At 28.4% G+C, this 17,069-nt stretch overlaps 3 protein-coding genes across 4 annotated transcripts; 1 reads left to right on the top strand and 2 right to left on the bottom strand.

Moving 5' to 3' along the window:
- Positions 1-1,752: 1,752 nt before the first annotated feature.
- Positions 1,753-5,241, bottom strand: epsilonCOP (coatomer subunit epsilon). Of its 2 annotated transcripts, none has more exons than XM_089222573.1 (8): positions 4,358-5,241; positions 4,134-4,210; positions 3,947-4,056; positions 3,647-3,810; positions 2,745-2,894; positions 2,540-2,675; positions 2,095-2,319; positions 1,753-2,032 (listed from the first exon to the last, which is right to left on the bottom strand). In XM_089222573.1, exons 2-8 carry the CDS (start codon positions 4,138-4,140, stop codon positions 1,916-1,918), a joined length of 909 nt encoding a protein of 302 aa, XP_089078699.1. In that variant the 5' UTR covers positions 4,141-4,210; positions 4,358-5,241; the 3' UTR covers positions 1,753-1,915. The 2 variants fall into 2 exon arrangements, with proteins under 2 accessions (XP_089078699.1, XP_015369723.1); XM_015514237.2 differs by lacking the exon at positions 4,358-5,241 and adding an exon at positions 4,286-4,304 and having other exon boundaries at positions 4,134-4,208.
- Positions 5,242-5,946: 705 nt separating this feature from the next.
- LOC149057474 (52 kDa repressor of the inhibitor of the protein kinase-like) lies at positions 5,947-6,824 on the bottom strand. The gene is made up of 2 exons (XM_089222574.1): positions 6,656-6,824; positions 5,947-6,572 (listed from the first exon to the last, which is right to left on the bottom strand). Exons 1-2 carry the CDS (start codon positions 6,742-6,744, stop codon positions 6,377-6,379), a joined length of 285 nt encoding a protein of 94 aa, XP_089078700.1. The 5' UTR covers positions 6,745-6,824; the 3' UTR covers positions 5,947-6,376.
- Positions 6,825-7,125: 301 nt separating this feature from the next.
- ash2 (Set1/Ash2 histone methyltransferase complex subunit ash2) lies at positions 7,126-14,763 on the top strand. The gene is made up of 10 exons (XM_015514236.2): positions 7,126-7,365; positions 7,650-7,837; positions 10,957-11,135; positions 11,191-11,363; positions 11,488-11,656; positions 13,189-13,578; positions 13,662-13,806; positions 13,881-14,010; positions 14,099-14,365; positions 14,440-14,763. The coding sequence occupies exons 2-10, from the start codon at positions 7,674-7,676 to the stop codon at positions 14,536-14,538; spliced, it is 1,716 nt and encodes a 571-aa protein (XP_015369722.2). The 5' UTR covers positions 7,126-7,365; positions 7,650-7,673; the 3' UTR covers positions 14,539-14,763.
- The last annotated feature ends 2,306 nt before the right edge of the window (positions 14,764-17,069 follow it).

Genomic DNA, 17,069 nt, shown 5'->3' with positions numbered 1-17,069 from the left:
AATGTAGAAATAATTGTGTCCTGTTTATTTATTTTGGGCCCCTAAAATAGGTTATTCTACACTTTTACTCACAGACGTCTACTAGGTACATTACTAAATCTACCTCATGTTTTATTATTATCAATGATTATTAAATTATTAATATATCTATATAAATACAAAAACAATCAACCGTAGATATGTAGATATGTACCTACTATAGACATTTCCACAAAAACGTATACAAGCATTTTCTATAGTTATATGATACCAATTACCTACTTACAAAATATAATTTAACTATTTTTAAGCTATATAATGACATTTGACATTTTCTATAGTTAAAATACTTGAAAATGTACCAATAGGTACAACAGAATAGATGAAATTTCAATATTTCATTGAATTTCATTTATTGTGTGCCAGTATTAGTTTCTTCATAACTATTATGTCTATTATCATAGTTAATAATTATAATTTAAATTGTGTGATAAAATTTTAACAGATTAATACTAGTGTAGATTTATAAGAAATCTACTACCTACTATGAATTTTTGTTTAAATTTATGGTTTCCAATACCTATACATATATATTTTACCTACATAATGTATAATATATAATATATTACTTTACTGAGACCTGATAACATGGAATAAAACGAGACTGCTTTGGTTCATGTAAATGTAACATGCTAAAAGATTATTGTCTCCAATTAGGAGATCCGGAAAGGTGAGCGTGATATCCTGCTTGCAGACTGGTCCAGTAGGTGGAGGCACAATAGGAACGCAGCCTGGACTCGTAAGATCCTCCCGGACTTGATAAGATGGGTGAGAAGACGTCCAAAGATCTCACGTTTCGCGTAACGCAGACTCTTACAGGAGATGGGTGCTTCAGATACCATTTGCACCGGAGGAATCGCGCCCCCGATGTGACTTGCCCCTACTGTCAGCATTCGATGGATACTGCTGAACACACAATTTTTTATTTCCTTCACTGAGAACCAATTCAGCTGGTAGTGAAGGTTTTCATAGGCAACCGAAACGTCGCTCCAACTGACGTACAGGATCTGCTGTGTGGTCCCACTGACGTCCTGATCTGCATGAACGATGGTATACGAGGCTGCCTCGCAGCGTGCCACACAGGCCTTCTACGACATGGTTGAAGAGATACTTAACTGCAAGTAGCACGATGCAAGGCTAGCCGATAATGAAGAAAGAGCTGCTCCAAATGACTGAGCACTCTCCGGGTAAACAGTAGAACGAGAACGAGATTCCAGGCTGGCGGGTGCGTGCGACACCAGGCCGAGAAAATATATCTATATTATATATCATATATGTTACTAATTCATGCTATGTATTCTTAGGTTTTTTTTGTATGATCAAAATGTTTTCTTTCATCAATAAACTATGGGAGCAGAGGAGTAGTATTGTACAAACAGATACTCCTCTGCTGTCGGTTCTAATTGGAAAAAAAAAAAGCTAAAAGATTATTAATTTAATTTCAAAAATATTTATACACAAATGATGAGGCTCCATAATACAGAACGAATATGAGACGAATAGACGATATACATTTGGGTTTTTATGTATAATTTATGTTAATTATATAAATTTAACTTAATTACTATAATAGTGTTACAATCACAATTAAAGAACAGCATAATTAGTCAGAAAATTAATTTAAAGAAACATTTATCACTCATTCAGATTAATTTGTAGACACTAACTAATTTTCAGTTTGACACCAAAAACTATAATATATCATAAAACAAATTATATTTATTCAATTATATTATTTTTTTACTTTATTTATATATAATACTTCTACAAATTATAAAATATTACTTCCTATATATTGAAGCAAATCAAAATGAAATATATTTTAGATTATACAAATTTATAAATGAGTGTTTACATATAACTTTTTAATAGATGATTATTGTTGGAATGCTAGGCACAATGAATCAAATTCAATTTCTTTGTTATTATATCTTACAACAATCTCAGCATTAGGATAGGCATCTCGCAACATGTTTAACTGTCTTCTAGCAACCTGCAACAAAGAAAAAAGAAAACTTACTAAATAGTAAATATAAATCTGTAGTAGTAACTTACATCAGCTGAAACTTTTGTATGGACAGAAATAAACAATGAATTTACTAAGGAATCAATATCATTAATATCTTTTTCTAAAGCATCTTGTAATGTAATCTCAGCTTTTTTATATTCACATTGACCAATATAGCATACTGACTGACAATTCAACAACAAAGCAGTAACTCCATATTTGTCTGTTAATTCTTGAAATATGTAATAAGCTTCTTGCAATTTATCTCCACCCTAAACACCAACATAATATTTATTACCACTAAGATATTTGCGTATATTGTATTATTTTTAATAAAGTAAATCAAAAACATTAATTTTCAATTTAAATATTTATGATATAGTGGCAATAGTGTAACATTAGTTTTTTTTGTTTGTTTTTATTTTTAAGTTAAATGACAAGTCATTTATATGTTAGGGTTAACATTACTTCTTAAAGCTTTTTGATGCTTACCAATGCTAAGTTTAACCAAGCTTGTGCCATTTGTGTTAATGTTGCATCTTCATCCTTTTCTTTTAACTTTTTTAATTCTTTTGATGCTAAATCTACTCGATTCATTCTCAAATATATTATCAAAGACAATGTCAAACTAAAATTAGTATAATAAGTTTAACAATAAATAATTAAAAAATTGTATTTTATACTTAAAAATATATACCCTTCAAGTGTGTCATCATTTTTAAGGATCCTTAGAGCAGATTCATAATTATGTTCATGATTATAAATTGTTGTTGCAACAATAACAAGAGAATGATTTATTTCATACATATTTTCCAATTCTTCTTCCAATGTTTTCAAAATAGAATTCCTTGAAGTACAATGAAAATAAATACATTACATAAAACCATATTATATTATACTAATAAATTTATTTTTCTGAATATAATTTGGAGTTCAGGTATTAAGTTTATACTACGTTCCAAAAGAGAAGGTCACTTTTCGTGCATACAACTGATAGCTACAGCAATTCCAAAGGCCAAATTACTGCCTACTTACGGGTCGGGTCGTTGGTAGGAGATGCACAATCACTGATGAAAAACGGTCAGCCGGAATGATCATTCTCTTTTGGAACAGAGTATAGTTACTACTGACTAAAACCTGATATTAGTTCAAGGTTTCTCTAATATACATATTATATTATTTAATAAACATTTAACATTTGTATTTTTTAAGTGACTTGAAAATTTATTTTCAAATTCAATGATATACCATTCAAATGTGTAATAATTATTAATTCTTTTCAATCATTTGCTCAGATAAGCGAATCAAACCACAACTCCAACTCTGAATCCTATCTAGCAATTTTTTTTTTTTAATCGTTGTTGACATTTTTATACTGTTCAGCCCATTAAGTTAAGGTAGTATTCATCATTTTTATTGACGACAAAAAATAGTTAACATTTCAAAAATAAAAAGTTTGCTATTTCCATAAAATATCATACATAACAATGGTGTCCTATAAATGTAGATGATTTCCATTTAAATTAATACATAAATAAAATAATGTTTAGTTTTTAAATTCTAAAAAATTTTATTTTTATTTCATTAAAATAATCTTACCTATTACTAGGAGTTTGCAAATACTCAGCTAACAGTTTAAAGGGTTTTAATTCTGGAGATGAATTAGGTTTAATTTCTGCTAATACAATACCATATTTTTTTTGAGCTAAGTAAGCACGGTACATGAATATGTCTCGTTGTAGACGCAAATTTCCATAGTTTGGCTATAAAGGGAAAAAATTTAAGGTTAACAAACAATAAAAATCAATTGTGTACTCTATAAACTAACTAAAATTATAAATTATAATCAAACTTTAAATAGTAAAAAATATAATATTAAATTATGAAAACATCTAATACCGGTTCTTTCTGAGCATCGTTAATACATTGTTGGTAGTTTCCAATGTAGTACGAGTTTTTGATGTCGAACAATTCGTTTGCCTCATAAGACTCTGCTTGTTTCACTATATCTAAAAGTAAAAATAAAAAAATATTTTTTAAGATGAGAAGTAAATAAGGAATCATAAAAATCTATTTTATCCATTACCCGTCATTTTTTAGGTATCTATAAAAATTTAAAAAAATAATCAGCTTGAATGCCACAGAATATGAATAAAAATATCTATAAAAATTTAATACGAATGACAACAAAATTACAGAAATAATAATAATTATATTAATTGTAATTTTGTCAGTTACTTAAGTATCAATATTTAATAAATTATTCATTCTCAAAACTAAAGTTGAAAAGTTTAATGCTTATTATCAGCTGCAATCACCACGTCATATTGTAGCATAACACTGCATAACCACGGACTATGATATGAGCGAGACACTATCGTCTATTCATCTATCACTATGTAAACATTTATATCATATATTTATATGACATTGTACCAAACGACAACGGGCAATCTTAAATTCTTAAATACACGACTAGTACCCATATAATTTATAATTTTTCATTTTTGTCACCTTCGGAACGAAACTCTAAATTTTAGGCACAGTGTTATCTGTATATAAACAAAAAAGCAATGAAATATTGTGTCATTGTGACACTTTCAAGTCAAAGTGTCTAACGTCAGTGGGTCACTTTGAGATTATTTCCACAGGGCACAGGCTGTATGCAGTATGCTCCATTTGTTGGAGTGCCTTTAGAATTTAGATCATACTTATTATTACGTCCAAGGATTAGACGTACCCATGATCAAAAAAATATATTTAGTCATAGATGGACCTCTGTTCGCTGAGAGAAAATAACTCCGCAAGGCATTCAATTTCTAAATAACAACTTCAGTCAAACCATTCCGGAGTTCATTTCTCATATTTATAATGGTAACGTGAAGAGCTCGAGAACCATAGGCTCCGCAGGACTACAGCACAACTGAACAACAGTTGGATCATAGTTGCGTATATCAGTATCAATAAGTAGTGAGTACGACGTATTTTGACTCGCTGACCGCAGCTGTCTAAAAGTTGCGCACCCTCAGTGTCCGACGATTGAGTAGTGGTAGTAGTGGTTATGAGGCAAACTGGCATAGAGAACGGACAACGGTGGTACCTATCCACTACTCACTATATTCTGATTGTTTTGTGGCTTAATTAAAGCTTTTTGCCTTTTGGTATCAAATTCTCAACATACTCAACTAAGGGAGTAGTAACTGAACTATGGCCAAATATTTGTTTTATGAACTGAAAACTGAACAATAATAACATGATAAATTAAATTGGTATGTCAGCAATAGATCGGTTTTGATACAAAATACAAATCGCGCCCTCAGCACGTTTACTGTGACGAAGCATTTCACCGTTTCTCCATTGGTCCGCCGCCGATGACTGCACCTAGAGAGATCTCTGACTCTAACTGCACCTCTGTACAACCACAGATTATATGAAAACAGATAGTGCACTTCCTATAACGCAATGCAAAAAATGAATACGGTGTTCTAATTGGTTTCCGCCCAAATCAGTGTTACCACAAATGCCAATGCTAATTTATTTGATATACATTCATACAATATTTTTGAAATTTGGATAACTTACTCACGTTTTATACGTAGGTATTTCATTTTTTGTCATAAGTTCTTCCAAACCAAAAGATATGTTATTCCTGATTTCACCAAAATCTTTTTGTTTGTTGTGTAATCTTTTTGCGTTATTACACACCGAATGAACAAAAAATGTATTCAAAAAATCAATTTTGAGTCATTTCGATACACTAATGTTTGAAATTACTTTATTATTAGGTTTTACGTGGTTTATAAACAATAACATTAAAAGTAAATACGATAGGTAAATTCTGATTCCACCAAAATGTTGAGTAAACATTTCCATAAAATTTCTTTGGAAAAAACACCAAATTAAGCATGTAAAAACATATATTTTTTTATAAAAGATTACAATAATATAAAAAATACATAGTTAATTAAAATATAATACATAATAATAATATAAGCTTAAAATATAACCTTACAATAAAAGATGTTGAGTGGTGTTACGACCTGCCTCTGAATGTCGTGGATATCCCTAACCGTCTGGCGACTCCGTCATACGAGGGGTCCCAGAAAGACTGAGTATTCCAATACATGATTCTTATGCAGTATTAATTTAAAACTTACGAAAATGTGTCATTGCACAACACCTTATGTATAGGTAATTTTTAGTACGGACAGTATGGGTCCGTAACAGTAGCTGAACAATCCATATGCATCTCTCAGCCGTGTAGCAGCAGCATAAAAGCATAAGCAAAAGCAAAACCAAATTAGAAGTTTCCATTTAGTATAAAATATATTAATTTAAATAACAAAAAGTCTTACCACTAAATATTGTTGGTACAGCATTCATTGTAAGACGGTTCTTATTCCTGGGATTTAAAAACATATGGTCTTCAAAATGAACACCACATACTCTATAACTCTTTTGTAAAGAAGCAGGATCTTTTCCTAACAAATGTAATGTTTGACATTTTTCCATCCATTGTTTACACCTATAATAGAATATAATAAAATAGTAACACAACAAATCATAAGATATACAGATTAAAATTATATAATAAACCTAAATACTCACCTCGATAAGTCACTTGGGAATCTAAAATAGCTAATGTCTGTGGTTTTTGACATTTTATTATTGCAAAATTTAACTGCACAAGAAGTCATTTTGAAAAAACTGAGATTTTTAAAACACGAGTGTTCAATGAAAAATTAAAAAATTTGTTTGAGGTTTTGTATGTTTTGATTTTATGGATATCACTATATCAGTATATCACCATCAAGTGTGCCACCAGTATACGGTATAATTCAAATATTTTAAGTCCGCTAAAATAGTCACATTGATTTCGGCGGAGACCTTGGCGGTGATCTTATCAACCATTTTTTGTTTACATCGAAGTGCACTATCTGTTTTCATATAATCTGTGGTACAACCAGTAAGTTGATAAAATTCTACGTCACAAACATGCGTATCACGAGTTGTTGACATACCCATTACCCATGATAGACTTATAGCATATAGGTCTATGGACATACCTATTTAGTTTATCATGAATAATATGATAGTGTGTTGTTTGTGTTTGTGATTTTGTCGGTTTGTCACTCACTGTCCCACTCAGTCTGCAGTCACCTCAACTCAACGAGCACCAAGCCCACAACCGTCCACCGGATGGCACCGGCGATCGGCATCGTGCAGTGAAGTTATAACGGCTTGAAATTCAATAATTTATACACTTATCTTCCTAGAGTTCCTGCTCTGTGCTGGTACCTACAATATTTTATATCCAGGTAATATTTCCTAAGTTTTTCAAATAAATAAATACTTAATATTTTTTTTCAAATAGGTGCTTAGATACATTATTATAAATTGCTTATTTTTTTTCATTTTAGTGAATATTTGTATACATTTCTTAGTTTTTTTCTTTTACAATTATGTGTTTTAATGTTTTTTAAAGCTACAAATCCTGAAATCTGCTTATAACCATGAATAATTATGACAGTTGACCATTGATTGATGATTATATTTATCAAATATAAATAATAATAAAATGTAATAATTTTAATTTGTTTAGGTAAATGTAAAAACTGTGATTAAGATGGATGATAATACTGATTTAAAAACTCCTACTGAATCCACTGAAACTGAAATGGTCTCAACTAATGATAATGATGTGCCCAAAGAAAATTTCAGAGATAATTCTACTAAATCTACACCAAATAAAATTCCAGAAAATAATGTTCAAACCGTTAACTGTTATTGGTAAGTTTGTTTATAAATACAAATTCATCAAACTAAGAAATATAGGTACAGGGTGATTTTTTAAGCATGCTCGCCCCATTTTTATGCTTAAATTATGCATATATTCAAATTTTGATTTTTGGAATATTTAAGTGTAGTTAAAGGCGATATTTTTGAGTACTTAGATTTTCCACAACTTTTAAGGAGTATCCTGTAGCGATACCAACTTTGGTTTTTCAAATGACAACCTATATGTTTTAAAGCAAAATGCGATTCAGATAATTTTTCTGAAAATGTTGACATATTGCAATCAAAATTCGAACGAAAACTTCCAGAGTTATTCTACTTGAAATACTAAGGAATAAGGATAAAAGTCTAATACTTAAATGCCTACGTTGTAAATGGATACACGTACATATTTCGCATTTGTGCTATTGTACACTATTGTTCGGTATTTTATTATAAGTAGGTATACCTATGCTATACAAATATTAACGTTGCCTATAAGGTATAGGTAACATGGATAAAATACAAAGGATATTATTTTATTCATATTTTCTTTTCTTTTGAAAATTGTCAGATGCAATATTTGGCCATTTAGTAATAAGTAGTGATTATTAACAAATATTTTATTTTTATATTGTATACCGAATTATAATTATCGTATCCATTTCCAACGTAGGCATTTAAGTATTAGACTTTTATCCTTATTCCTTAGTATTTCAAGTAGAATAACTCTGGAAGTTTTTGTTCGAATTTTGATTGCAATATGTCAAAATTTTCAGAAAAATTATCTGAATCACATTTTGCTTTAAAACATATAGGTTGTCATTTGAAAAACCAAAGTTGGTATCGCTACAGGATACTCCTTAAAAGTTGTGAAAAATCTAAGTACTCAAAAATATTCGCCTTTAACTACACTTAAATATTCCAAAAATCAAAATTTGAATATATGCATAATTTAAGCATAAAAATGGGGCGAGCATGCTTAAAAAATCACCCTGTATACTTAAATTCAAATTATTATCATTTTATCTGTATTTACCTGTTTATTTACTTTTTTTTTTGTTTCATATAAATGTAGATACCTAGATAAAAGAGTAACTTTCTCATTATGTTGTACTTTTCGTGTATTACCTAAAAATTAATTTATAAAACTTAATTAAGTACTATTATAATCACAGATTTTGTACACATTTATTATTTGTGATTATAATCATTGGCGCAACTAGGGGGGTGCAAAAGGGTGTTTAGCACCCCCAAGTTCTAATTTAGCACCCCTTGATATTTTAGATCTAACTATTATAATTATAATGAAATAACATCAATTTTATGTTTTTAATAGTATAGCCCCCCACGTTTTAGAGGTCTAGTTGCGCCTATGATTATAATATTGTACAGATAGTAAATTCTCATTTTAAATTTTAAATATTTGTAGGTACCTACCTATTATAGTAGTTAAAGTGAGGCCTATACAGTGGGATGACATCCTTTCACTAATTTTGTCCAAAATAACGCATCCCCCAATAATTATATGCAAAGATTATCAATTTAAATTTGTTTTTTTATAAAAATTGTATATATAAATGAAGTATTTTTAACTCATTTAAATTGAACCACTTGACATCTAAATATAATACATTTAAACATAATTTATTTTAAACTTAAATTCAAATTGATGAAGTTGTTTATAGTTTTGTTCCAAAAAAAAATTGAATAAATTGATTTTTGTACCTATCACATTTTGGAAGAATGTGACTATTATGTAATTTAGTTGGTATTATTTTATATTGCTTAATATTTATTTTGTTAACAAATATTAATATAAAAATTCAGTTAAAATATATTATAATTTGTTTCTGAGTTATTACAATTGTACCTTTTATTATATTGTTTTGATTTACTACTCAACCAAAAGTACAATTAAATCTCATAAATTACTATTTTATTACTACAAAACTATTATACAAAAAAATCACAATCTTTGATTATTTTTTTGATAGATTGATACTAAGTTTTTCAATATAACTGTCATTACTCATTAATCATTAACATCAATTTGAAAGTTACTAATATATCATTATAGGGAATACATTATAATACCTAATGTTCAGGGTCCAGCAAAAAAACCTCCCTTATTTAAAGATTGTGCTGTGTAAGTTGTGGTGTTGATACAACTACGAGGGGGGTATCAATCGATAGCGGTGTACATCCCATTTTTAGTAATTCCTAGGCATTTAGCAGTTAAACATGCAGCTACCCTGAGACTTTCTGATAAGAGTGTAACAAGAATCATACACAGAAATCTTTAGATGTACTCATTCTAAAAATGGCATAGTATTTGTAAATCAAAAATAAAATAATTTTTCTATATTTCTGTTTCTGTATATGTAACTGCTTTTTGAAATACAGCAGGTTTTTTTTTTTTTTTGCCAGACCCTTAAATAATAAAAAATAGTTCATTTTAATTTCTATTTATCTACTGTATTATGCATTTTGCACACTATTAGAACCTATTAAAAACTGTATGTAGATATAAATTATTATAATATAAACATGCAAATATGTTTTAAATAAAAATATAAATGTATGTAGGTATTCAAAAAATGTAAATATATCAACAATAAAGACACCAAATTGAAAAACATAATATATTAATATATAAAAAATTGTATTATTAATAAAGTATAATAAGGTTCAACTCCAATGACCTCTGTGTGTAAACCATAATAATATGAGAACATTAAAAAAAATTAAGCATCCCTCCACTTATCTTGAGCCACTTGAACCACTGCCTATAGATAGTAAAATTCATTGGGTAAGTTAACTTGACATTTTTCAAAGGCTAGTCAAATAATATTTCATCCAATTTGCAGCAACAATAACCCATTCACTGTTTAAATAGAATAGTTATTACTAAATAATCACCCATTTCCAATCCACCACCCCTAAAGAAACTACTTTCTCTTCGCCATGCCACTAGTAAAATTATAATATAATTTATATATTTATAAACTTTAAAATTGATTCTTTAAAACTGTTAAATTATTGTTTGTAAAACTAAACATTTAATCATTATGTCAATCAATTTATTAATGTAATCATAATATAGTATAAATAATATTATTGTATTATTTTAGCAATAAAGAAAGGAATTACAATATTATTGAATTATTATGTGCTAACTGTAATCGTTGGTATCATGAATCCTGTATTGGATATCAACTTGGTAAATTGGTTCCGTTCATGTTAAACTATATATTTGTGTGTAAAAATTGTTCACCCACTGGTCTTGAGAGTTTCAAAAAAAATCCTGCAAGTAAGTTTTTTTTTTACAAATATTTTCTTTATTTAATTAATTTAAAATATTTTAGTGTTTCCACAAATGTGTGTCACTGCAATTGGAAATCTAATGCAGGAAACTATTAAAAGTGGAAACCCTCAAGTTTATTTCTCGAGGGATAAAGATATTATTCCTTTTATTGAATCACACTGGGAGAGTATGACTACAACTGCAAGAAGAGTTACACAATCATGGCATTCAACAGTATGTAATTAATATTTCTAACTAAATAACGATACAATAAAAAATGTATCCTAATCTATTACATATTTACATGAAAGGTATTAACTCATAAATTATAATTATGTTTTTTTTAATTTTATTTTAGATTACAAGATCATTAGTTAAGGAAACAGATATTTTGTTTGGTGTGGTAAATGGTGAAAATGGTTCCCAATCATATAAGCTATTATTTGATATTTCTCAAATCAAACCAAATTATGAAGCGATGATAAAAGGGGGGCATCTTAAAGTTACAGAAACTGGAATTCAACCTAGTAAGTTAGGATTGAATTTATAATTTAAATACAAAAATTTTAATGTATAGTTGAATTTAATTCCTATTTTTTATAAATATTTTCAAAAATGCAATAGTGTACAAAATATTAATAAACTTTATGAAAATTAATATTATATCGTTAAATATATTTCCTATTAATGCTGGAGTTGTATAGTAAACAAATTTCTTAACCGTTAGTGTTCCATATATATACTGTAAAAAAATCAAGTGTAGAAATTTATTATCTATATCTTTTAATCAAAATTCTATAAAATTCTTAAACAAACTGAATTCATGGCTTAAATTATGTACAATTGTACAATTTATATTTGCTTTTGTTGAACCTTCAATATAATATCATTTAAGGCCATTTTTACAATATCCGATTAAAGTTAACTGACATTGTACCGGCCTTGGTGGAATTGATTTACTAATATGATATTATATATACTATTTCAAATAATGATTGATTGAAAATAAAGGTTCATGTACAAAAAAACCTATTTTTCACAACAGATGCTCAAAATGCATGTAGGGCGTTATTTAAAATATAACCAAACCTTTGAATTAAAATAACCATGCACAATTTTCAGTTAAGACTAATGTAGAGCGTATCAACCATAAAGTTTTAAGTCGTAAGCTATTTTTACTAGTTTAAACCTGTCACTGTGCAATGTGCACATATCATTTTCATACATTTCATATAGCCTATAGGTATTCACATCAAGTTTTTGATGTAGAAATTACTAATGACTACTAGTGACTAAAAATTTTATCTTATATACATTTTTTATCTCTTTAACAACCAATTTCTATTTATACCGTACAATTTTCAATATAACTAATGCAACTTACCTGGTAATGAAATTTAATCATAATTTTAGGAGAAAATTCCATTAAATATTAATTTATAAAATAAAAATAAAAACATGCCAAATGTTCTACCAAAGACAGTCTTTATTAATTATCTCAAATTGTTTGTATTATCCGTTGTACAAGTACCTTATTGTTTTGTATGTAGCAGACTGTAGTTAATTATAAACATTTTTAGTACAGTTGAACCTCTCTAAATTCATCACCTTTGGGACTGGGGGTCGGAACGCAAAAAGGTCGGATTTTCAGAATATACAAAACAGTTTTATTTACAGATTATATTAGAAATTTATTATATTTTACAATACTTAGAAAAAAAGCCAATTATAGATTTTTGTTTAGCAAATGACATTCTAGACTTAGCTAAGACTAATAAGGGAAATATTAAACTAGCAATTAATTGTATATATCTACTATAAATTGGAAATTCCAAATTGTACTTTTTAAATTACATATATAGTATTCATATCAATAACATTAGGGTCAGATCAACCAGAGAGGCAGACTAGCCGAGGGCGTACGAGAGGGGTTCTACTGTAGATTATTACCTCTTGAATTCTATACTTTTGTTTTGTTTTTCCAATACCATAAAAAATTGATTAATAAATGAAAACTATATTTTATTACATAATATTAGCATTTTTATTACTTTTATAGCTATCACGACTGGTCTCAAAGGACGAGGTGCTAAGAGAAAAACATTTGGTGATGGAACAAGTGGATTAGGTAGTGGTAAGAAAGGTAGAAGTGCTGGTGATCAGTCAAATGTCAAATTGCCTGCTCATGGATATCCTCTTGAACATCCATTCAACAAAGATGGTTATAAATATATATTAGCTGAACCAGATCCTCATGCTCCATTTAGACAAGAATTTGATGAGTCTAATGAGTCTGCTGGAAAGTTGATTCCAGGATGGTTATATAGACCTCTATGTCCAAACCAAGTATTGTTGGCATTACATGATCGTGCACCACAGCTACATATTTCTGAAGACAGGTTATCTGTAACTGGAGAGAAAGGGTACTGTATGGCACGAGCTACACATAGTGAGTTATGATTTATATTATTTTTCATACATAAATAAATATATATATAATATATATACCTATAAATTATATTTAATTTTAAGGTGTTTCCAGTGGAAATTGGTATTGGGAGACCACAGTTGAAGAAATGCCTGATAACTCGGCTTGTCGTATTGGATGGAGCCAAGAGTTTGCAAATGTTCAAGCACCTTTAGGATATGATAAATTTGGCTATTCGTGGAGATCTAGGTGATAAAAATGATAAAAACTTATGTTAATCAAAAATGAAATGGTTTTAAAATATTTTGAATTAATTTTTAAAGAAAAGGTACAGTATTCCATGAGAGTCGTGGGAAACATTATAGTAACGGATTTGGTGAAGGTGATACATTAGGCATAATGATATGTCTACCTACCAACACAATATCTCTTCCACCAACTCATAAAGATTTGGTATTTAACATTATTTTTAAATATTTAGTATCTTTAATAAAGGCTTCCCTAGTAGTACTAAAATATGGTATTTCATGTGCTCTTTTAGATATTGATAAAATTCAAAAGCCACTTATATTATGAAGAACAGTCTCAAGATAGTAGTCGTGATGCACTTAAATGCTTGAAACCATTAATTGGAAGTAAAATAATTTATTATAAAAATGGAGAATGTTTTAATGAAAGTGCTGTAGACATATATGATGGAAAATATTTTCCTACAGTTTCTTTGTACAAAAATTGTACTCTGTCTTTAAACTTTGGACCAGATTTCAAATACCCACCACCACAAACAGATGATTTCAAATATAAAGGAGTATGTAAACAGTAAACCATTATTAATTTAAAAACACTATAAATCACTATTAAATAATATCAACATTTTTTCAGATATGGGAAAGGGCTGGCGAAGCCATATGTGAACAAACTTTAGCCGATATATCTTTTTTAACAATAAATGAAGGTAAATTAAAATTAAGCGATATATAAAACTATGTGGTTTTATACATATAAAATTATGCCATTTCTCGTAATATTATTTATTTATGTTTTTTTTTTTTTTTTTTATTGTATTAAAGTTTTGAAGTTAACATTAATACCTACCGATTTATGATATTAGTAATTTTAATCGATCTTTTTTGTTTAATCTATATTTATATAACATAATTGTTTTGTAAAAAATAAAAATAATAATGGTAAAAATTGCTACTTGTATATTTTCTGTATGTGGACTTGTAGCTCAAAATCACTCAATTGTGTATTAATTTTTGTTATTATTATTTAGATGAGTCACAACAACAGATTATTGGCTAAAAAAAAAGAGGGTTAACATGAATTTGTATAATATCATATAAAATTTTATTAATTGGTAGATTTTAAATATTTCAAAATTGTTTCCATATTGGTTGAATTAGGACCAAGTGCTTCATGAAGGTTGTCAACAATTTGGAGATTGGGTTGGATTTCCGTGTTGATTCAGCAGTAGCAAATTATTTGTTTGACTTTAAGTATTTCTCTACATGTGGGGCATTGGTCATGAAGTGTTTGTGGGTCAGCCGTGTGTGTTCTATTCGGAGTCGATTTATATAATAACTTCTTGTGGTCTAGATCAGCGTTTCCCAACCTTTTTGCAATGGCGACCCAATCGACCTATACATTTAATCTTTATTAGGTACGCGACCCCCCACCCCCCCCCCCCTTAAAAAAAAGTATGCCTTAAATAAATAAGATTTTTAATATAATCCATTTTATCATTGAGTTTTTTTATAAAATACAATACGAATACAATATACTGAATAATAATAACTTAATTAATAAATAAATAAAATAAATTATAAAAAAATACAAAAAATTAGTATAATAGAAAATTTAGTGGATTATGGACAAACGACCGAAACCGATCGCATCGACTAGTCACTAGTCATTAGCACATTTACCGATAAGATAAAAAAAATTCCATAATCATAATAACTTTACGTTATTTATACTATTTATCAATTTACGACTAAAATAACTGTAATCGTAACCGCGAGTCGCGATCCATGGTTTAGGAAACGCTGGTCTAGATAGTGTGAAGGATGGCTGTGGAAGAATGGTTTATTTTATCTCATTAAATTTGGTGTAAAGTGTTGACCAGGATTGATGCCATTGATTCAGGATATGAGTGTGAGTGGACTGATTTATGTCATGAAATGAGTTCATAGAAAGATGGCGCAAGTCAAAGGAAAATATTGCCTGTTTAACATATTTATCAGCCAATTCGTTTCCAAGAATTCCAACATGACTTGGAATCCAAATCATGGCGATAGTCTGTGTGTTGAGTTTGAGTGAATTTATTTGGTTGTAGATTTTACTGGCTATACTATTTAGTTGAAAGAAGTTTTGGATGCTGGATAGAAGTACTAAGAGAAACACTGAGTATAATAGCTTTTTTTTATTTTTCTTGTTTTATTATATCAAAGGTGTAAGAGATTGCAAGAGCATTATGTATTTTAAATATACCTCTATTGCTTATCTTATATAATGTTATCATAGTAAACAGTATCACTAATCAAACTCTGCGTCTATTATATTTATGTAATGTACACGTACATATATGGATATTATCCTACTGGGGAAACTATCATAATTCATAATTTATAATTTGTAATAAAAACAGCACTTTAGAAAAAGAAGTGGACTGTACCCAAATATTGTCATTAACAGTTGAATATAATGGTCAATAGATACCCACAATTAAAATTAAATTTATTACTAGATTTTTATAATGGTATTTTCTATACATTATTATTTCCTATTTTGTATTTCAAAATTATAAACATTTGTAAATTATTTTGTACCTATTTAAGAATTCAAGCAAATCTTAATATTCCAACCTAAAACTTCAAAATCAAATACAAGATTTCTCATTAGTTAATATATTGTTGAAAACAATTTAAATAAAATATAAGTAGACTTTAGATACTAGATACTTTAAATTGTGAACATTTTTTTTATACATTTGAATTTTAAATTGTAACAAAATTTATCAAAATCATGAACATTTTTGGACATTATTTAGTAATTACAAATTTAAATTTAATTTTTAAAGCTAAGGCTTGATAATTTAATATAAAGTTCCTCACAAGTATTTCATATTGTATGTTATTAAATGTTTTCAACAAAATTTAAATCAACTATTTCTGCGTATTTCTAAAAAGTAAAATATCAGCAATATGAATTATCTTACAATATTCTTATTATTTATTCATATATTAAGGGATCATAACATTATTTTCTTTACTCTCGATCAGCGGCTTAATTAATTACACTTCATATTTAATTTTTTTATATAGGTACTAAAATATTATAAACGACTGGTGCATTTTATAACTAACAACTTTAAACAAAGATACTTATCTTACATCCCACCAATCAGCAATTTAACATTAGGGGCACAGCTTGGCAATTTTATTATCAAAATACAAGAGTAAAAAGTTCTTTTACACCTAACGCAAATGGACATGACCCTAACTGTCAAT

The sequence above is a fragment of the Diuraphis noxia genome, unplaced genomic scaffold (assembly GCF_037042655.1).
Source record: "Diuraphis noxia isolate RWA-SAM2 unplaced genomic scaffold, SU_Dnox_SAM2 contig0003, whole genome shotgun sequence".
In the NCBI taxonomy this organism is placed as follows: domain Eukaryota; kingdom Metazoa; phylum Arthropoda; class Insecta; order Hemiptera; family Aphididae; genus Diuraphis; species Diuraphis noxia.
This window is presented reverse-complemented; position numbering and strand designations above follow the sequence as displayed.